Source organism: Leptonotus elevatus, chromosome 1 (genome assembly GCF_054856555.1).
Source record: "Leptonotus elevatus isolate MCC_2025b chromosome 1, RoL_Lele_1.0, whole genome shotgun sequence".
NCBI classification, from domain to species: Eukaryota; Metazoa; Chordata; class Actinopteri; order Syngnathiformes; family Syngnathidae; genus Leptonotus; species Leptonotus elevatus.
Window position 1 is genome coordinate 55,601,589 of NC_141239.1, and position 17,097 is coordinate 55,618,685.

At 39.8% G+C, this 17,097-nt stretch overlaps 1 protein-coding gene and 1 pseudogene across 2 annotated transcripts in view; both read left to right on the forward strand.

Annotated features, from left to right (window-relative positions):
- Positions 1 to 306: 306 nt before the first annotated feature.
- The window catches only part of copz2 (COPI coat complex subunit zeta 2), a 34,161-nt gene continuing 17,370 nt past the window's right edge, over positions 307 to 17,097 (forward strand). Inside the window, exons 1-3 of one of the 2 annotated variants that reach the window (XR_015094323.1) lie at positions 307 to 484; positions 13,819 to 13,887; positions 16,658 to 16,742. Coding sequence is in view for 1 of the 2 variants with exons in the window: in XM_086070716.1 (XP_085926842.1) it covers positions 401 to 484; positions 13,819 to 13,887; positions 16,658 to 16,742 (238 nt within the window). In the remaining variant the exon portion in view is untranslated. The remainder of the gene's footprint in view (positions 485 to 13,818; positions 13,888 to 16,657; positions 16,743 to 17,097) is intronic. The other variant, XM_086070716.1, reaches the window with a different exon arrangement.
- On the forward strand, positions 3,799 to 6,331 carry LOC147184707 (uncharacterized; annotated as a pseudogene).

Below are 17,097 nucleotides of genomic sequence, written 5' to 3' on the forward strand. Positions count from 1 at the left end.
ATTCATATATAAAGTAGCACCACCTCATAAAAGTGTAAAGACAAGGAACATTTCTAAATTTAATAAAAAGCCCACTCCAGCATTCCCATATATAATGCTATCTTGAACGCAAATGTATCAGATCCAAATGCAAACCCTATTTGAAACTGAACTAATTCTCATGTTCATCTTTTGATATCAAAATGAATTGTTTGACCTCGCTGTTCCAATACTTTTGTAACTAAAGAGTCAGGCTGCACAAAGACTTAGTGAAAGAAGACCAGTGTACAGCACATAAGCACAAGGTCGTGAGCGCCCCCTGTTAAGCTCCGTGCGCATGTGGTTTTATCTGGTTGGCTGCAGTGTGATCGGGGACGCGCCAGGGCGGCCCTGTAAGGAAAAAAATTGAGTGAGTAGCCGTATGCGAGGTGGTGTGACAGCTCAGAGGTGTCCACGTCAACACACCGAACGAAAGAGCGCGTCGGCAATGGATTCCGCGTCTCTGGTGAGGCTCTCTGTTGTTTCACGAGGCTCCGACTACGTCTTTCACTTTGTGGAGGATTGTTGTCATATGTATGTTTAACGTTGTAGCGATATTGTCGAATATTTGTTTCCCTATGACAGCTGGAGTTGGCAGGTAGCATACGGTAACAACAACAGAGTTCTGTAACAGTGGTTGAGTGGTTCTTTGATGATTTTATTTCAATTGGATAGATGAACACATCTTTCTTTTTATTTTAGTGTCGCTTATTCTATACGCAAAATATAGGATCACATCTACTACCGATACATAGCGACCAACTTAGGTGGCGTTTTTATTTTTTTTTATTTTTTACTGCTTTACTATAGTGGCTGAGCAACAGTCGTAATCTACTTATTCACAGTGTCTGGGAGAACGTAACGTCCCGTAAACCAAGGCCTACTGTTCCTAAAGCAGTAAATGTTCAATATCATGTCACAATCATACCGGTAGTGTTTGTTTTGAATGAGCTGCTTAATTGTTTATTATGAGGTTCTTAAAACGACGTGCATAGCAGTGGAGGTGCCACGTCCACACGCTCTCGCTCGCTCGCCCTCCCTCTCTCTCTTTGTCTCTCTCTCCCCCTCTCCGCCCCCTCTCTCTCTCTGTCTCTCTCTCTCTCTCTAGCGCTCTCTCTAGCTATCTCTAGCTCTGTCATCCAAATCAATTCAGTAATACTTAATGTGAAAATTATAAGCAATCAAGTCCGTGCAATTAAAAATAAATAATGGATATCAATTGTACAGATCGATTGCTTCAGGCAATCTATCCCCAAACAAAACGATGGCATTCTTCATAAGATCAATCAATACACCAATCACAAAGCAATATTGTGTTTGGGGCCGGGATATTTGGCTGTGACGAAAACAGGAAGCGCCAAAGCTGCGGGCGGGGGGGGACAAACCAAATCAAACATGGCGACACCGGTGGACAAAAGCGTGGACAGAATTACCCTTACCCACGTTTCCTTTCTAAAGAACAGTGAGAGGCGCTTCGTGACATAAATCCACGCAAATTCATCCATCCGATATTGAGTGATAGACCATCAATCCAAAAGAGCGTTTGTTTGACTAGGGATGTCCAAACTACAGCTCGGTGGCCATTTGCGGGCCACCATAAAATTTTCAGCAGCCCGCTGTGTAACATTGTAACGTGGTAGTGGTTTGAGCTGAGAAGATAGCTAGCCATGGACAGGGTTGGACTGGCCATCTGGCATGTAGGGCCCAGTGGCCCGGCGTCTTTTGGAGCCAATGCAGTGCTATTTCTTATTTTCCTCTATTTTATCCCAAGTGACCGGCCCCAATTCTAGAGGGATCAGGCCATTAATCCATTTGAAGCCAATAATATCTCTATGAAAAAGGGCAATTAAGATTTTTGATAGGAAACCAATGAGCTGGCATCATTGTGAAATGATTAAAAAACACAAGCTTTTTACCTTTGAAAATGTTGGGAATTTTAGTACTTTGTAACTGTCTTTTAAATGTCTGTACATCTGTGTCACCACTGTTAACTGGTCTCATGGTGAGGCGTCAGAGCTTCTGTAGACCGACTACCAGAGCCTCAATAAGTGGGGATTGTGAGCTCCCAAAGTTTAGAATAACTTTTGGACAGTCCAGCTTCTGCTATCAGGGACCTAAACTATGGAATGCTCTCCCTGCTGAACTTAAATTGGAGACAAATACAAGTGTCTTCAACAAAAAAACTCATAACAGTGGCTGAAGTCGGGACAAAACTGCTCTCATTGAATGAGTTAGCACTATCAACTGTATAGGAAATGTATTTGTATTTGTGTTTTATTATTGTATATTGTTGGAAATTGATCTGTGATTTTAATGACTTTCATTTTAGGCTGTCTCTTACATCCGCCCAAAGGGACTGCCAATGAAAATTTGCTTAACTTAGCTAACTTGGGCACATTTACATTGTAGAATTTTGATTAATGTGCATTGTCCCTTTCAAATACATAAATTCAAATTTACATATAGCTAACTGAACCAACATAAGTCAACATCAGTGGCAGAGTTACGTGGTAGCCAGGGGTAGTCAGGAGTCATGCTGGGCCGGGCTGAGCTAGGCCGTCGGGCCTAAATCAATGGGCCATGGACATGTGCTGCTGGGTTGCAAAAGGAACAAAGACTTGTAGCTCTCCACAGGAACTTGTTTATCCATTCATCCATCTTCTACCGCTTATCCGAGGTAGGCTTGCGGGGGCAGCAGCTTTAGGAGGGATGCCCAGACTTCCCTCTCCCCAGCCACTTCAACCAGCTCCTCCGGCGGGATCCCAAGGCCTTCCCGGGCCTGCTGAGAGACAGTCTCTCCAGCGTGTCCTGGGTCGTCCCCGGGGCCTCCCGCCGGTGGGACATGCCCGGAACACCTCTCCAGGGTGGCGTCCAGGAGGCATCCGAACCAGATGCCCGAGCCACCTCAGCTGCCTCCTCTCAACGCGGAGGAGTAGTGGCTCGACCCTGGGTCCGTCCCGGATGACCGAGATTCTCACCCTATCTCTAAGGGAGAACCCGGACACCCTGTGGAGGAAACTAATTTCGGCCGCTTGTATCCGGGATCATGTTCTTTTCAACCCACAGCTCGTGCCCATAGGTGAGGGTAGGAACGTAGATCGATTGGTAAACCTTCTTCACCACAACGGACCGATACAGAGTCCGCATCACTGCAGACACAGCACCGATCCGCCTGTCGATCTCTCGCTCCACCCTGCCCTCAATTGTGAACAAGACCCCAAGATACTTGAACTCTTCCATTTGGGGAAGGATCTCCTGAGAGAGCACGCCACCTTTTTCCGACTGAGGACCATGGTCTCGGTTTTGGAGGTGCTGATCTTCATCCCAACCGCTTCACACTCTGCTGCGAACCGCTCCAGTGTAGCGATTATTTGGGTTGCCGTAATGGCGAACAAGAAATTTAGACGGTACTGAGGGGAGTTGTAATTTCCTCAGCAACCTCTGGGGGCACCACGTTGACTTTGCTTGTTTGTAGGAGCAAAATAAACAATACAAATCCTATTATCAAGTATTCATAATCTGAAGTTGCTACTATAGTTAATCATTAAGTCCTTTTCTTTAACAAGAGAATTACTAATCCACTAAGAAAACACAAATGATTCGGCAGAAATTGAATCTCTAGACAACAAATTTATTTAGTTAACACACACATATATCAAACACAGCCTAACCTATTAACCTATTAATTGATTCAGAGAGCGGAAGGTAGGTGGGTCGGCTCTCGGCAGGAACAGACACTCGCGTTTTGCGGCGCGCGGTGTGGTTGCGAGTCCTTGCAAGATGGGCGCTTTGGGGCGTGTGGCTCAAGTCCAGGGCTCAAAGAAGAAAACCACGTGGTCGCTCTCAGTGTGTTCGGCGACCACGTCTCTTGTGATGGTCAGGAGAAGTTCATGGGGTAAGAAGAGGAGAGGAGAAGAGCGAAGAGGGGGAAGTTCCTTAGCGTGCTGGCTTTTAACCTTGTGTCCCGGGGGGGTCAAGCGGTCCCGCCTCTTCCGTGCGCTTGAAGCAGACTTGGTCGACTGAGACCAAACTTTTGGGATAGTATTTGATCATTTTTGATCAGAATTGACACGCCAGATGCTTCATTTATAATTCTGAACACATTTCAAACATTACCGCGATCTTAAAGTTATTAAATCCGCTAAGCTTACTAATAAGCTAAACTTAGATGGCTGCAGAAGTTACACATATCATTCATTTGTGATAGACATACAGGTTGTGCACAAAGATAAACAGAAGTCACTTGATGTCAGACAAGTACATAGAGTCTGTTCATGACCCGAATTATGTAGACTTCCGATTAATTACGAGCGGCAGGATTCTTGAGGATAATACCGATAGTGACCGCTGGAGAGCACTGTTGTACCATATAACTTCCAAGGGGCGTTGTTTCCAAAAACACATGGCTGATTCCTGTAGATAGACCAGACCATAAAAGTGGTCTGGGGACTGATAAGCAGTCTTATCGCTAGTTTGCTTGTTAAAAAGGTTTTTAGATCTCGGTAGGCGCTGAGGTATGTGTTTCCTGTGGGTTGTAAACACGAAATCCAGTCCCTGCTGGAGGGAAATTCAAAGAGTTTTTATTTTTTGAACTGTCTCTGGTTGTTTTGAGAAAACACAGGGTTAAGGCACGTACACACATTCCCCAGGGGGAAGTGTTTAAAAAGGCAGATAAAAAAAATTGAGGGTGACGGGCAATATTCGTTACACCAGTGAGAGTTGGAGATCACGGCTTGATGAAGCTAACAGCGCCACATCATCCTCAAAAAGCAGAGATGCAATGCTGGGGCCACCAAACCGGACCCCCTCAACGCCTTGACTGCGCCTAGAAATTCTGTCTATAAAAGTTATGAACAGAATCAGTGACAAAGAGCAGCCTTGGCGGAGTACAACCCTCACTGGAAACAAATCCAACTTACTGCCGGCAATGTGGACCAATTTCTAGCACCGGTTGTACAGGGACCGCACAGCCCGTATCAAGGGGCTCGGTACCCCGTACTCCACTGTTCCACCGCTGGGACAAAAACCACACTGCTCCTCCTGAATCCGAAATTCGACTTCCCGACGGATCCTCCTCTCCAGCACCCTTGAATAGACCTTACTAGGGAGGCTGAGGAGTGTGATCCCTCTATAGTTGTAACACACCCAACGCTCCCCCTTCTTAAAAACTGGACCACCACCCCGGTCTGCCAATTCAGAGGCACTGTCCCCGATGTCCACGCGATGTTGTAGAGGCGTGTCACCCACAACAGCCCCACAACATCCAGAGCCTTTAGGAACTCCGGGCGGATCTCATCCACCCCCGGGGCCTTGCCACCGAGGAGCTTTCCACAACCACCTCAGTGACTTTGAACCCCGAGATAGAAAAGCCCACTTCAGAGTTCCCAGACTCTGCTTCCTCAAAGGAAGAGGTGTAGGTGGAATTGAGGAGGCCTTCGAAGTACTCTGCCCACCGACTCAGGACGTCCCGAGTCGAGGTCAGCAGCACTCCATATCCACTATACACAGTGTTGATGGTGCACTGCTTTCCCCTCCTGAGACGCCGGATGGTGGACCAGAATTTCCTCAAAGCCGTCCGGAAGTCGTTTTGCATGGCTTCACCAAACTTCTGCCATGTTCGAGTTTTTGCCTGAGCGACCGCCGAAGCTGTGTTCCGCTTGGCCAGCCGGTACCTGTCAGCTGCCTCCGGAGTCCCACAGGCCAAAAAGGCCTGATAGAACTCCTTCTTCAGGTTGACGGCATCCCTTACCGACTGGTGTCTACCAGGGGGTTCGAGGATTGCCGCCGCGACAGGCACCGACCACCTTACGGCCATAGCTCTGATCAGCCGCCTCGACAAAGGAGGCATGGAACATGGCCCATTCGGACTTTCTGCCTCCCCTGGTACAAGGGAGAAGTTCTGCCGGAGGTGGGTGTTGAAACTCTTTTTGACAAGGGATTCCGCCAGACGTTCCCAGCAAACCCTCACAATACGTTTGGGTCTGCCAGATCTGGCCGGCATCTTCCCCCACCATCGGAGCCAACACACCACCAGGTGGTGATCAGATGACAGCTCCGCCTCTCTCTTCACCCGAGTGTCCAAAATAAGCGGCCGCAAATCCGATGACACGACTACAAAGTCGATCATTGAACTGTGGCCTAAGGTGTCCTGGTGCCAAGTGCACATATGGACACCCTTATGTTTGAACATGGTGTTCGTTATGGACAATCCGTGACGAGCACAGAAGTCCAATAACAAAACACCACTCGGGTTCTGATCCCAATCACGCCCCTCCAGGTAATTGCCCACGTGAGCATTGAAGTCCCCCAGTAGAACAAGGAAGTGCCCAGAGGGAGTGCCTAGAGAGAGCGCTCTCCAGCACACCCTCCAAGGACTCCAAAAAGGGTGGACATAAATTAAAGAGGTGCCAACCGTGCCACCATGTGGCATGGTACCATACTACCATAATAATGACTGTTACAACATCATATGCTAAAAATGACATTTGAAACGGCCCACAAGAATAGGGTGGAGGCGGGCAGACTGAGAAGGGTTAAACTGAGTCATATACTACAGTGATCTTCTAGATATGCTAAGCCACTCTTGGAAAATAGATTATTAATCTCATTGAGTTTTTTACATGGTTAAATAAAGAAAAATGAAAAAGATACAAATAAACTATTTACGACTAAAATAATAGCACAGTTTCTCTTCAAAACACTGTCGTGAATAAAGAATTGAATTTTAGAAGCAACGATGGTTTCTTCCACTTGGTGCTCTGTGCCAAAATCTTATTTATGAACAGTTTGAACACTAATTAATCATCAAGTAACTGCTCTCAAAATGGTCATCTTACAATTTTGGTCTTGTTTTGGTTCTAAATGTAGAGATGGGATTTGGTCACTCTTAAGTGTAGAATTTGATTTGTCTAGCGGGATCAACAGCACCTAGCCCTCCCCAAAATCGTAAAAATCCCCATTTCACCTTTTACAGAAAGCTTTTATATAGCAGTTATTCAAAATAACTCGAAAATATTAACAATGCCGTATAATCAGGCTTGGGGAGTAACGGAATACATGTACCGCCGTTAAGTAATCAGAATTATTATTTTTTAACTGTGTTCCATTACAGTTCCAGGTACATTTATTAAAATGGGGGTTACTTCGAGGGATTAAAATTTCTACGATGAGAGAGAGAGAGAGAGAGAGAGAGAGAGAGAGAGAGAGAGAGAGAGAGAGAGAGAGAGAGAGAGAGAGAGAGAGAGAGAGAGAGAGAGAGAGCACGTGCACGCCCGCGTGAGTGGGACACGTGCACGCCCGCGTGAGTGGGACTGTTATATATTATATATATATATGTATATATATGTATTTATATATATGTATATATATATGTATATATGTATATATATATGTATATATATATATGTATGTATGTATATGTATGTATATATGTGTATGTATATATATATGTATATATGTATATATATATATATATATATATATACATACACATATATATACATACATATATACATATATGTATGTTTATGTATATATATATATCTATGTATATATGTAAATGTGTACATATATATATGTATATATATGTGTGTGTATATATATATATATGTATATATATGTGTATATATAGAGAGAGAGAGATTTGCCATTGCAGAGCACACATCGATTGTTTCACATGTGGGTACGATGCGGACTGAAGTTGTGTGTGGGTGCATTCATTTCCAACATAACAGAAATTGTTTTTGAAATGAAGATAATTTGAGTGGTAATCGTCAATCTTAAAGTCACATGCAAGGACTAAATCTATTCCTCCGAATTTTTTAAACAGACCTCTGGGGAGACAAAACCAAATGCTATAACTGTGAATTTAAAATAAATTATTTCAGCCAATTTTTTTTCACACTGTGTTTAAGCATTCAAAGTCAATGACTTGCAATCCTCACTTCTTTAAAGTCTTTAATGATCTCAGCTTTCAAAATGTAATGAGTTTGATTCTTCCAGATAAAATTAAAGTTGATTTAATTTATGGCTTGTATTGCTAGTGAGTATACAAGTACAAGTTTACATCGCGCTAAAGACTCCATCTTAGTTAAGTATATTAGACCAAAGATTGCAGCCACATATTTAATTTTCATTCTTGAATTTATTTTCAATGTTAGGCTTTTACTGATCTGTGTATTTTTGCTGATATCTATACCTAGATATTTTATCGTGGATTTAATAGGAATGTATTGGTTAGACTGCAATCACGTATACTCACACTTGTGATTAATGATAGCTTTGGACTTTTCATTTTAGTTAGTTTTTATTTCATTTTGAGTTTTGTTTTTTAAATTTAAGTAGTTATAGTTTTCAAGGTGTTTCTGTTAGTTTTTATTAGTTTTAGTTATTTTAAAAATGCTTAGTTTTTAGTTGTGTTTTAGTTACTTTCAGTTTTAATTTTCATTTAAAAAAAAGTGTATTGTGCGTAACACCATGGTAAAATGAAAAAAGTAACGCATTTTTTAACTAGCGCTGCATTTCGTAAAAAGCCTGAAAAAGCAGGCATTAGAGCCTGAAGTCAAGCACGCAAAATTGTCGCCTAGGAGTGACGTAATCTGAAGGTGCTTTTCTATTGGCTGCTGCTAGATGACATCACTTCTGTGTTGACACGCTTTCAAATGTCCTTATTTTAATATGTCGAAATAAATATACTTAAAATCACATTTAAAATCATCCACAAAGGCTCATGCATTAAATTAATTACGGTACCAGAAAAGTAAAAAATAGAAATAATAATAATTAATTACGCTACCAAAGACTAAAACGAAGGACATTTTCGATATTATTATAGTTAGTTTTAGTTTTGTAAATATAAAATGTAGTTTCAGTTAATTTTTGTTTACTTTATTTCGTTAACGAAATTGTTTATTGAATTTTTGTTTTAGTTTTTTCGTCAGTTTTTGTTAACTAAAATAACCTTAAGACTTAAACCTAATGCTTTCGAGAAGGTCATGATGAGGTCTAGAGCTTTAGGGATTGATTCACAGTGTTGGGCAAGTTATTTCCATTCAACACAATCTATTACATTTTTTATACAAAATATAGAATGTTTGGCAAATTAAGAAACGTGTACTACCTTTTAAAAAATGTAGACATTGTTCTTCTTTTAATTCTTTTTAGTAAGTCTTGCCTCTCATTTCTATTTTTAATTTGTGGTGATAGTAGAAATTCAGCCCCGCAGATGGTTCATTTATTCTTACTCTGAATAAACAAACAGTATTTTTGGAGAAAAAACCCCCGGCAAGTTTCAACAACGGTTTAAACAATGAGACTGCAGAGACAGCATTAAGCATACCGGATGAAATTACTACCACCACACACTGGAAAGTTGGCCGCATTTGTAAGCATATCGGTCGCAGTCTCAAGCTCTGCAGTTTGTGCCCACCAGCATTTTTAAGGTATCCTTTCCTTGGCTCAATGCACCTTTGCAATGGACTGTACTTTGCTCTGCTAATCCATACTATTACAACTACTATTCTTGCATTTTGCCTGTGAGTCTGCATTTTTCTCATGTGTTTAATGAATTACATACCAAATGTGACAAATATTGTATAGTGTACCTCACAATATGCAGTACCTGCACTGGGCCATTTGATTATTATCTTGCATTCTTTAATATATTTTACTTTCATTATTATAGTTGTATGACCTCTTGTGTGTATAGTGGATTATTTCTCTGTGTGTGTAAAATGCATTTAACAAATTCATAATGGAGTGAAAGTTTATTTTTTTGTCATTATTATCTGATATAAATAAGATAAGTAACTACATGGGGCTGAATTTTCATCCTAACTTTATAACTTGTCACTAAGTTTAGTACTAATTGATCAAATGTTAGCGTGTTAATGTGCCACATGTTAGTAATAGAAAGAAAAAAATGTACTGTGTTTTATAAATAAGTTTTGCTTAAGATTAATTAAAGGCTGAATTTTCCTCCTTTTGCGTTATTTATCTTAATCGTCATGCTTGTTCCCCCTGAGGTAAACTTAATACAGGCTGGAAATATGTTTTAAGTGTCTGGCCTAAGTTCTGTGATACACTCTGACTGTGAATCTATGCTAGTCAGTGCATAACAGAACTTTGTCCCGAGTCTACATAACTCTTCTGACAGGTGGACAGGTGAAAAAGTGTATTTTGTTACATTACATCCACATCTGGAGTTGGATTGAACATAAAACAGTTACATCAACATTCCTTTGAAGCAATATTGATCTACATGGAAAAAAAAAGTGGCAAATAACAATGAAAAGGTGATCACAAAAATTTGCTCTAGGCTATTATGACCCCAGCGTTTTGAAATACACATGCCACTAGCTTCAAAGCAGTCAGTGTGTCTAGTCAGTTGACAGAACAATGAAAACATCAGTATCAGAAAAATCTTCAGTGTTGCACTTTGTGCTTCTTTAATAAATGTGGTATGTCAATTTAGCCATCCATTTTCTCTGCTAGTTCTTCTTAGGGCCGCGGGTGATCATAAATTCATCCCTGTTGAGATTGGGTATGTCATTGCACGATTTGCCGTCGCTGCACGATTGGCCATCTTGGATCGCTAACCTACGGCAAATACTCCGGGACAAAACAGGTAATGCCTGTACAATCTTTTGGTACGCATTCGTAAAAGGCTTATATATTGCCTATGAAACAAAAATGCAACACTTTCATATAGTCTTGCTCCTGTTTGCGAATGTGTCCCGCAGAGTGTTTCGTCCCAGTGTAGTCGCTTTAGGTTAGCGATCCAAGATGGCCGAATGTACGGATTGTGCAGCAACCGCAGATCATGCATTGACAGGGTACACTGTGGACTGGTCAGCAGTAAATCATACAGAACTTGCTTTTTTTCCCCAAAATTGATTATATTTCTTCACAACTTTTAAAAATAAAATATAGAATGTAGATAGATAGATAGATAGATAGAATGTTGAAAATGCATTTGTGTTTATTTATTTTGAGCCCATATAAGCCAACCTGTGCTTAATATCAATCCTTTGATATAAAATTGCAGTCTCTAAGAATTGGTCAAGAAGTGCATTTTGAAATTGGTCAATTATTCCAAACTGTAACCAGATCTTATGTCGTCATGCTGCTTAGTTGAAACTTAAAAAACAACAACACATTTACATGTGAAGATAGCACAAATGGAAAAGCATCAGTTGTATGTAGACAGCATGGGTTACTCAAGGGTCTGTTTTGGGCCCCAAATTGTTTATTTTTTATATCAGTGACATTTGTAAGGTATCAGATGTTCTGAAACTGGTTTTATTTGCGGTTGACACCAATATTTTTGTTCTAGGGAAAATTTAAAAGAGGGTTTGAATGAAATCACTGAAGGAATGGAAAAAATGAAAATCTGGTTTGACAGAAACAAACTATCATTACATTTACATAAAACACAATTCATGTTGTTTGGGAATTGCAGAACAAATGTACAAATACAAATAAAGATTGATGGGGTGCAGATTGACAAGGTTCAAGAAAATAAATTTTGGGGTGTCACAATAGATGAGAAAATTAGTTGGAAGTCACACATCAAACACATCCATACCAAATAATCAAAAAAGCATTGCAGTATTGAATAAAGTCAAATGGATACTTAATTACAATTCGCTCCAATTTTTGTACTGTTCCATAATTCTGCCGTATTTTAGTTACTGCGTTGAAAATTGGGGTAATAATTACATAAGTTCAATCAAGTCATTAATAACTTTACAAAACAGGGCAATAAGGATCATACATAAGGTTGGTATCTGGATCATACACACTCACTATTTTTACAGTCAAAACTCTTAAAATTTGTTGATATAGTGAGTTTTCAGACAGCACAGGTTATGTATAAAGTTAAATACAATTTAAAAACAATATGTTACCACAAAATATTTTAAAAATGTTAAAAAAAAAAGATGGGGTTGTAAATTAAGAGGGAAATACAATCTAAAAATTAACATTATCTGAACAAACAGAAGAAGGTTCTGTATATCATTTTGTGGGGTGAAATTATGGTCTATAGCTGCTTTTCCACCAACAAGCCCAGGATCTTTGAGTTCTGGGTAACGGGAGTTCTTGGTTGTAAAAGTTCCGCGGGGAATTTAGAATTTGTGTTTCCACAGCGTCTTAGAGTTCTCGGTAATTAATTCAAATGAGTTAGATGAGCCCAGCCGATGTAAAAACAACACCACCCCGAAATTGACCATCCAATCAGCCTTGGTCAGTGCATATGGAGGATCAAAACTGCCAAAATTCAAAATAAATAAATGACTAAATAAATAAACAAATGACTAAAAGTGAAAATAAAAACGGATATAAAAAATATAATTCGAAAATTTTATTCAAATAAGGGGGCGGTCTTAAGTGTGTCTTGGGTGGTAGTCGTCCATTGCTGGAGCTCTCCATGTAAGCCAGCGAGACTTCCTTGTTCACCGAGCCGCTCACTAGACCAATGAAAGGCAGTTTGCAACGGCGGAGTCCAACCCAAGACACACTTAGGACCACCCCCTCATTTAAATAACATTTCATCCTGGCAGAGCGTCTGCAGCATGAAATAAATAAATGTGAGAGCAGAGCATTTTTATTTGTTGATTGATATTCATATATTTATTTAGACTATTTTTATTTTATTTTTTTTAAATCTCCTTTTTTTTTTTTTTTTTTGTACTTCTTTTTTTTTATTCATGCATATATGTATCATTCCATCCATTTTCTTAACCGCTTGTCCTCACAAGGGATCGCAGAGGTGCTGGAGCCTATCCCAGCTGGCTTCGGGCAGTAGGCGGGGTACACCCTGAACTGGTTGCCAGCCAATCGCAGTGCATATATGTATTTTTTTTTTGTTATTTTTATTTCCATTTATATATATTTTTTATATTAAATTTTTTAATTATATTTTTTATATTCAATTTTATTTTCACTTTTAGTCATTTATTTTCAATTTTGGCAGTTTTGGTCCTCCATAAGTGCAGCCCAACCCCTCAAAGTTCCAGCCTGGCTCAGCAAGACCTTGCTACTGAGATAGTACTCAGATGCCCCCTGGGGAATTTAATTACCCCGGAAATTGTTGGTGGTAAAAAAACGCGCAAACTGAATTTTACCAAGGTAAGTTGAAAAGTTCCAGCCGTGGAAAACCCCTAATGTGAGAACTTAAAACAATGTACAAATATAAATTAATTTAAAACTAAATATAAAAGTTATGTATTTACGATATACAGAGGGAACGGGAGGGGGGTAGACAACCACTAAGTGATAAGGAGTGTTGCTGATTTGTTGACTACATATTTATGTTTACTATGGTTCGTGTCTTGTTATTGTTGGCTTTTTGGATCTAGGTTGTACTTTACTATCTTTTCTGTGGATTTATAATGATGAGCTCTCGGAGTATTTATTTTATATTATTATTGTGCAGTGGTTCATTATTAGTTACTCAGCAACATATTTTTGTATTTTTTATTTATTTACCATTGATGTAAACTAAGAAAATATGGAGAAGGTAATGGATTGAATAAGTCTTGCGACTTCTTCCCACTCCCTTTTGAACATGGAAAATCTTTGTTATGTGTGCTTTGTTGAATTTTGCTTGTTTTGTTGCTATTTTATTTTGTTGTTGTATGTTTATTACTGTTATGGTTTTTGCTTAGTTTTTATTCTTTTTCATGTTCAAATAAACTCAAACTCACATGTCTAGCAGGGCATAAATGTTTCTGCCATCTGAGATGTCTTACTTTATTTGTCTGTGCAAAAATTTTACATTTACATCCTTCTTCTTTGCAGGAACCTTCCCTCTACACAGTGAAAGCGGTTTTCATTCTTGACAATGATGGCAACAGACTTCTTTCAAAGGTAAACCTAAGCCCATAATAAACACTTTGAGAATAGTGTAATAAATACAGTGATTCTTTTTTTGAATCTACAAGTTTCTGGAACATACGTTTATGAATTTATAATTTGAAAGATGGGTTTTGTTTTTAAAAGAGATCTAACTTATTGAAGCCAATACTAATCTTTTGTTTATCATTAGGAAATAAGATGCTCTTGGCTGAATGGACTATGCAAGAGGCAGTTATTCGTTTAGAGGGAGGCAGCTTGCAAATGCATAGCGACAACAGGATTTTACCTTACATGGAACGTAAAAATTTGAAGTTTTTGCATTGTGATGATTAATTGTGTAGTTCTTTCTGGTGTGCTCACCTCGGCCACCAGAGGGCAGTATAATACAGACATACGGATATACATGAATATGGTTTCTGTAATAGGCTGCAGTCATTGATCTGTATATATTACTGGATAGCCGATTGCCCACACATAACCCTGCAAGCCGTTGAAGCCACAGGCGGCCATCTTATTCCTCCCATCTCGTGAGCAGACTATTATATACGGTGTACATACAGATTAGAAATGTATCGCATGTAATGCATTGGTAAAAAGTGGAACTTTCAGTAACAAAGTTAAATGCATCTAGATTAAACTGCTCATTATTTATTGCGGGCGGCACGGTGGCTGACTGGTTAGCACGTCCGCCTCCCAGTGCAGAGGACGTGATATTGAGTCCGGGTTTCGGCCTTCCTTCAGTTTGCATGTTCTCCCCGTGTTTGCGTGGGTTTTCTCCGGGTACTCCGGTATTCTCCCACATTTCAGAGGCATGCATGGCAGGTTAACTGTACACTCCAAATTGTCCATAGGTGTGATTGTGAGTGTGGATGGTTGTTTCTCTGTGTGCCCTGCGATTGGCTGGCAAACAGTTCAGGGTGTACCCCCGCCTACTGCCCGAAGCCAGCTGGGATAGGCTCCAGCGCCCCCCTCGACCCTTGTGAGTACAAGTGTTTAAGAAAATGGATGGATGGATGGATTTTTTATTGCATTAGCCTTAGCTCTAAGACCTTTGACAAGTTGGCCATCCGGTGTGACAGGCAAGCCCGTCACCGCTTGCGCCGACAGTCCGAGACTCTGTAAAAGATGATATTTGGTCCCAGTCTAAACAGAGTAAACTTTATACTCGGAAGAGAGTAAAATATTCAACAACAACAAAAAAACTCAACGGTTGAGGAACAATCACAGAACCTTTAAGTTGTGAGACAACCAACCTAACCACTGACCCATACCACTCCTACTCTGTGTCAATATATCGCAGGTGTCAGGTGGAATCCTTGTACCTCCATTTTTGGTCACCTTTGGGACACACCAGTAATGTTAGCTAACAATAATTCTAGCATAGCTGAAGTGATAGAGTGGCTGTCTTCCATGCTGAAAGTTATGGGATCGTTCCTCGATCCTTAAGTTTTTTTATTGTTTTTTTGTTTTTTGTTGTTGTTTTTCATATTTTACTCTCTTCTAAGTGTAAAGGTTTACTCTGCTTAGAGTGGTACCAAATAAAGTATTTTTAGAGTAAAATTTACTCTACGATATTGTCATGTCTGGGAAGATCTGGTTTTGGTTGAGGGTCCCGATTGGTCCTGAGTGGGTTCCAGCCCTTCCGTGGGTTGACCAATCCGGGCCCTCAGCCACTTGTGCCTGGCCCCAGGTGTGGCTAGTTACCCAATTAGTGTGGGTGTATTTAGTTCTTGGGTGGTACTGTCATGTCTGGGAAGATCTGGTTTTGGTTGAGGGCCCAGATTGGTCAACCCGCGGAAGGGCTGGAACCCACTCAGGACCAATCGGGACCCTCAACCAAAACCAGATCTTCCCAGACATGACAGATATTTACTGTGTGGCTATTTCAAAACATGAGCCGCCGGCTGGCCACTGTATACCATGTAAGTCAATGACAGAATAAATAAATTAGCGCTTTTGTTTTTCTTTTGGCATTTTAAATTAGCGGTTGAACATGATTTTGACGTTAGTGGTGTGATGATCATGTTGATGTGCAGTCGTATAGGATATGCAAGGTATTGAAGATGTAGTGTTTCGTAACTCCAGCAAGATGACGGTTTTTATTATTATTTCCTGAAAAGTTGTGATTTTGATTTTTTTTAAATTGGATAAAAATGTGCATTTTCTTGATAATGAAAATACCTAAAAATGGTGGAACCCATAAGTGAGTGGACGTGATGTTTTAAACATTTTTAGAATTTTTTTACTTTATCAATTACAGCAGTAAACAACAGCAAGTATGTTGTGCAGATTTAAAATGCAACAAATTTTGACATCGTAGGGTTTAGTTCTCCTTTAGTGTAGTGCTTAACAAATGCATTAGACAACCACCTAAATGTCCCTAAATTAACAAAAAAAAAATGTGTACGTAAGTGCCATTATATTATTTTTAGCCATGAACTTTCTAATTTACTATTTTACATCTATTCAGAAAAAATAGTAAAGAACATTATTGGTGTACTTTTTCCAGAACATAAAATTGGTTGTGTAATTGAATGTTAGGTTCATTTGGTCTCAGAAAAGTCAGTGGGTGTTAAATAGGTCAATTTATTTAGACATTGCTCCTTCCTTTTCAAAATATTGACAGCTTTGAGACTCTGCATCAAACTTAGCACTTCATGATGCTGAATGTTGTTTTAATTTGTGTGTGTTTATTTTTTTCATGATGGGTCTAAACAAATTCGTTAAGCGCTTTGTACTCAACTGATTTTTTTCTTTCCTCCTTCCATCTGACCTATCTTAGTACTATGACCCTGAGCTTTACCCCTCCATGAAAGAACAAAGGAACTTTGAGAAGAACATTTTCAACAAGACTCACAAAGCAGACAGTAGGTTTCATTTTGTCTATCTCTGCCTTTTTTTTGTCCATTATATTGCCTAGCCATCGAATTGTACTGAGAATTGCACCTTTTTTAATGTCAATTACTCTTGTCTTTAAGTTGAACATATAGGCAAAAACATTTTTTCTACATTAGCATTAGAAAAACGTATAAGTAATTTGAATGATTAAAAAAACGAATATTTCAGAAACAATATTTCAGTCTGTTATCATTTAAGCAAGGCACCTCGACAGCTGACTCAGGAGCACATACTCAATGTTTAATGGTCATCAAATCCAGCCTTCTGTTTGCATGTTGTACCCCCGTGTCTGCGCATGTTTTCTTACATAATGTGATTTTCAAG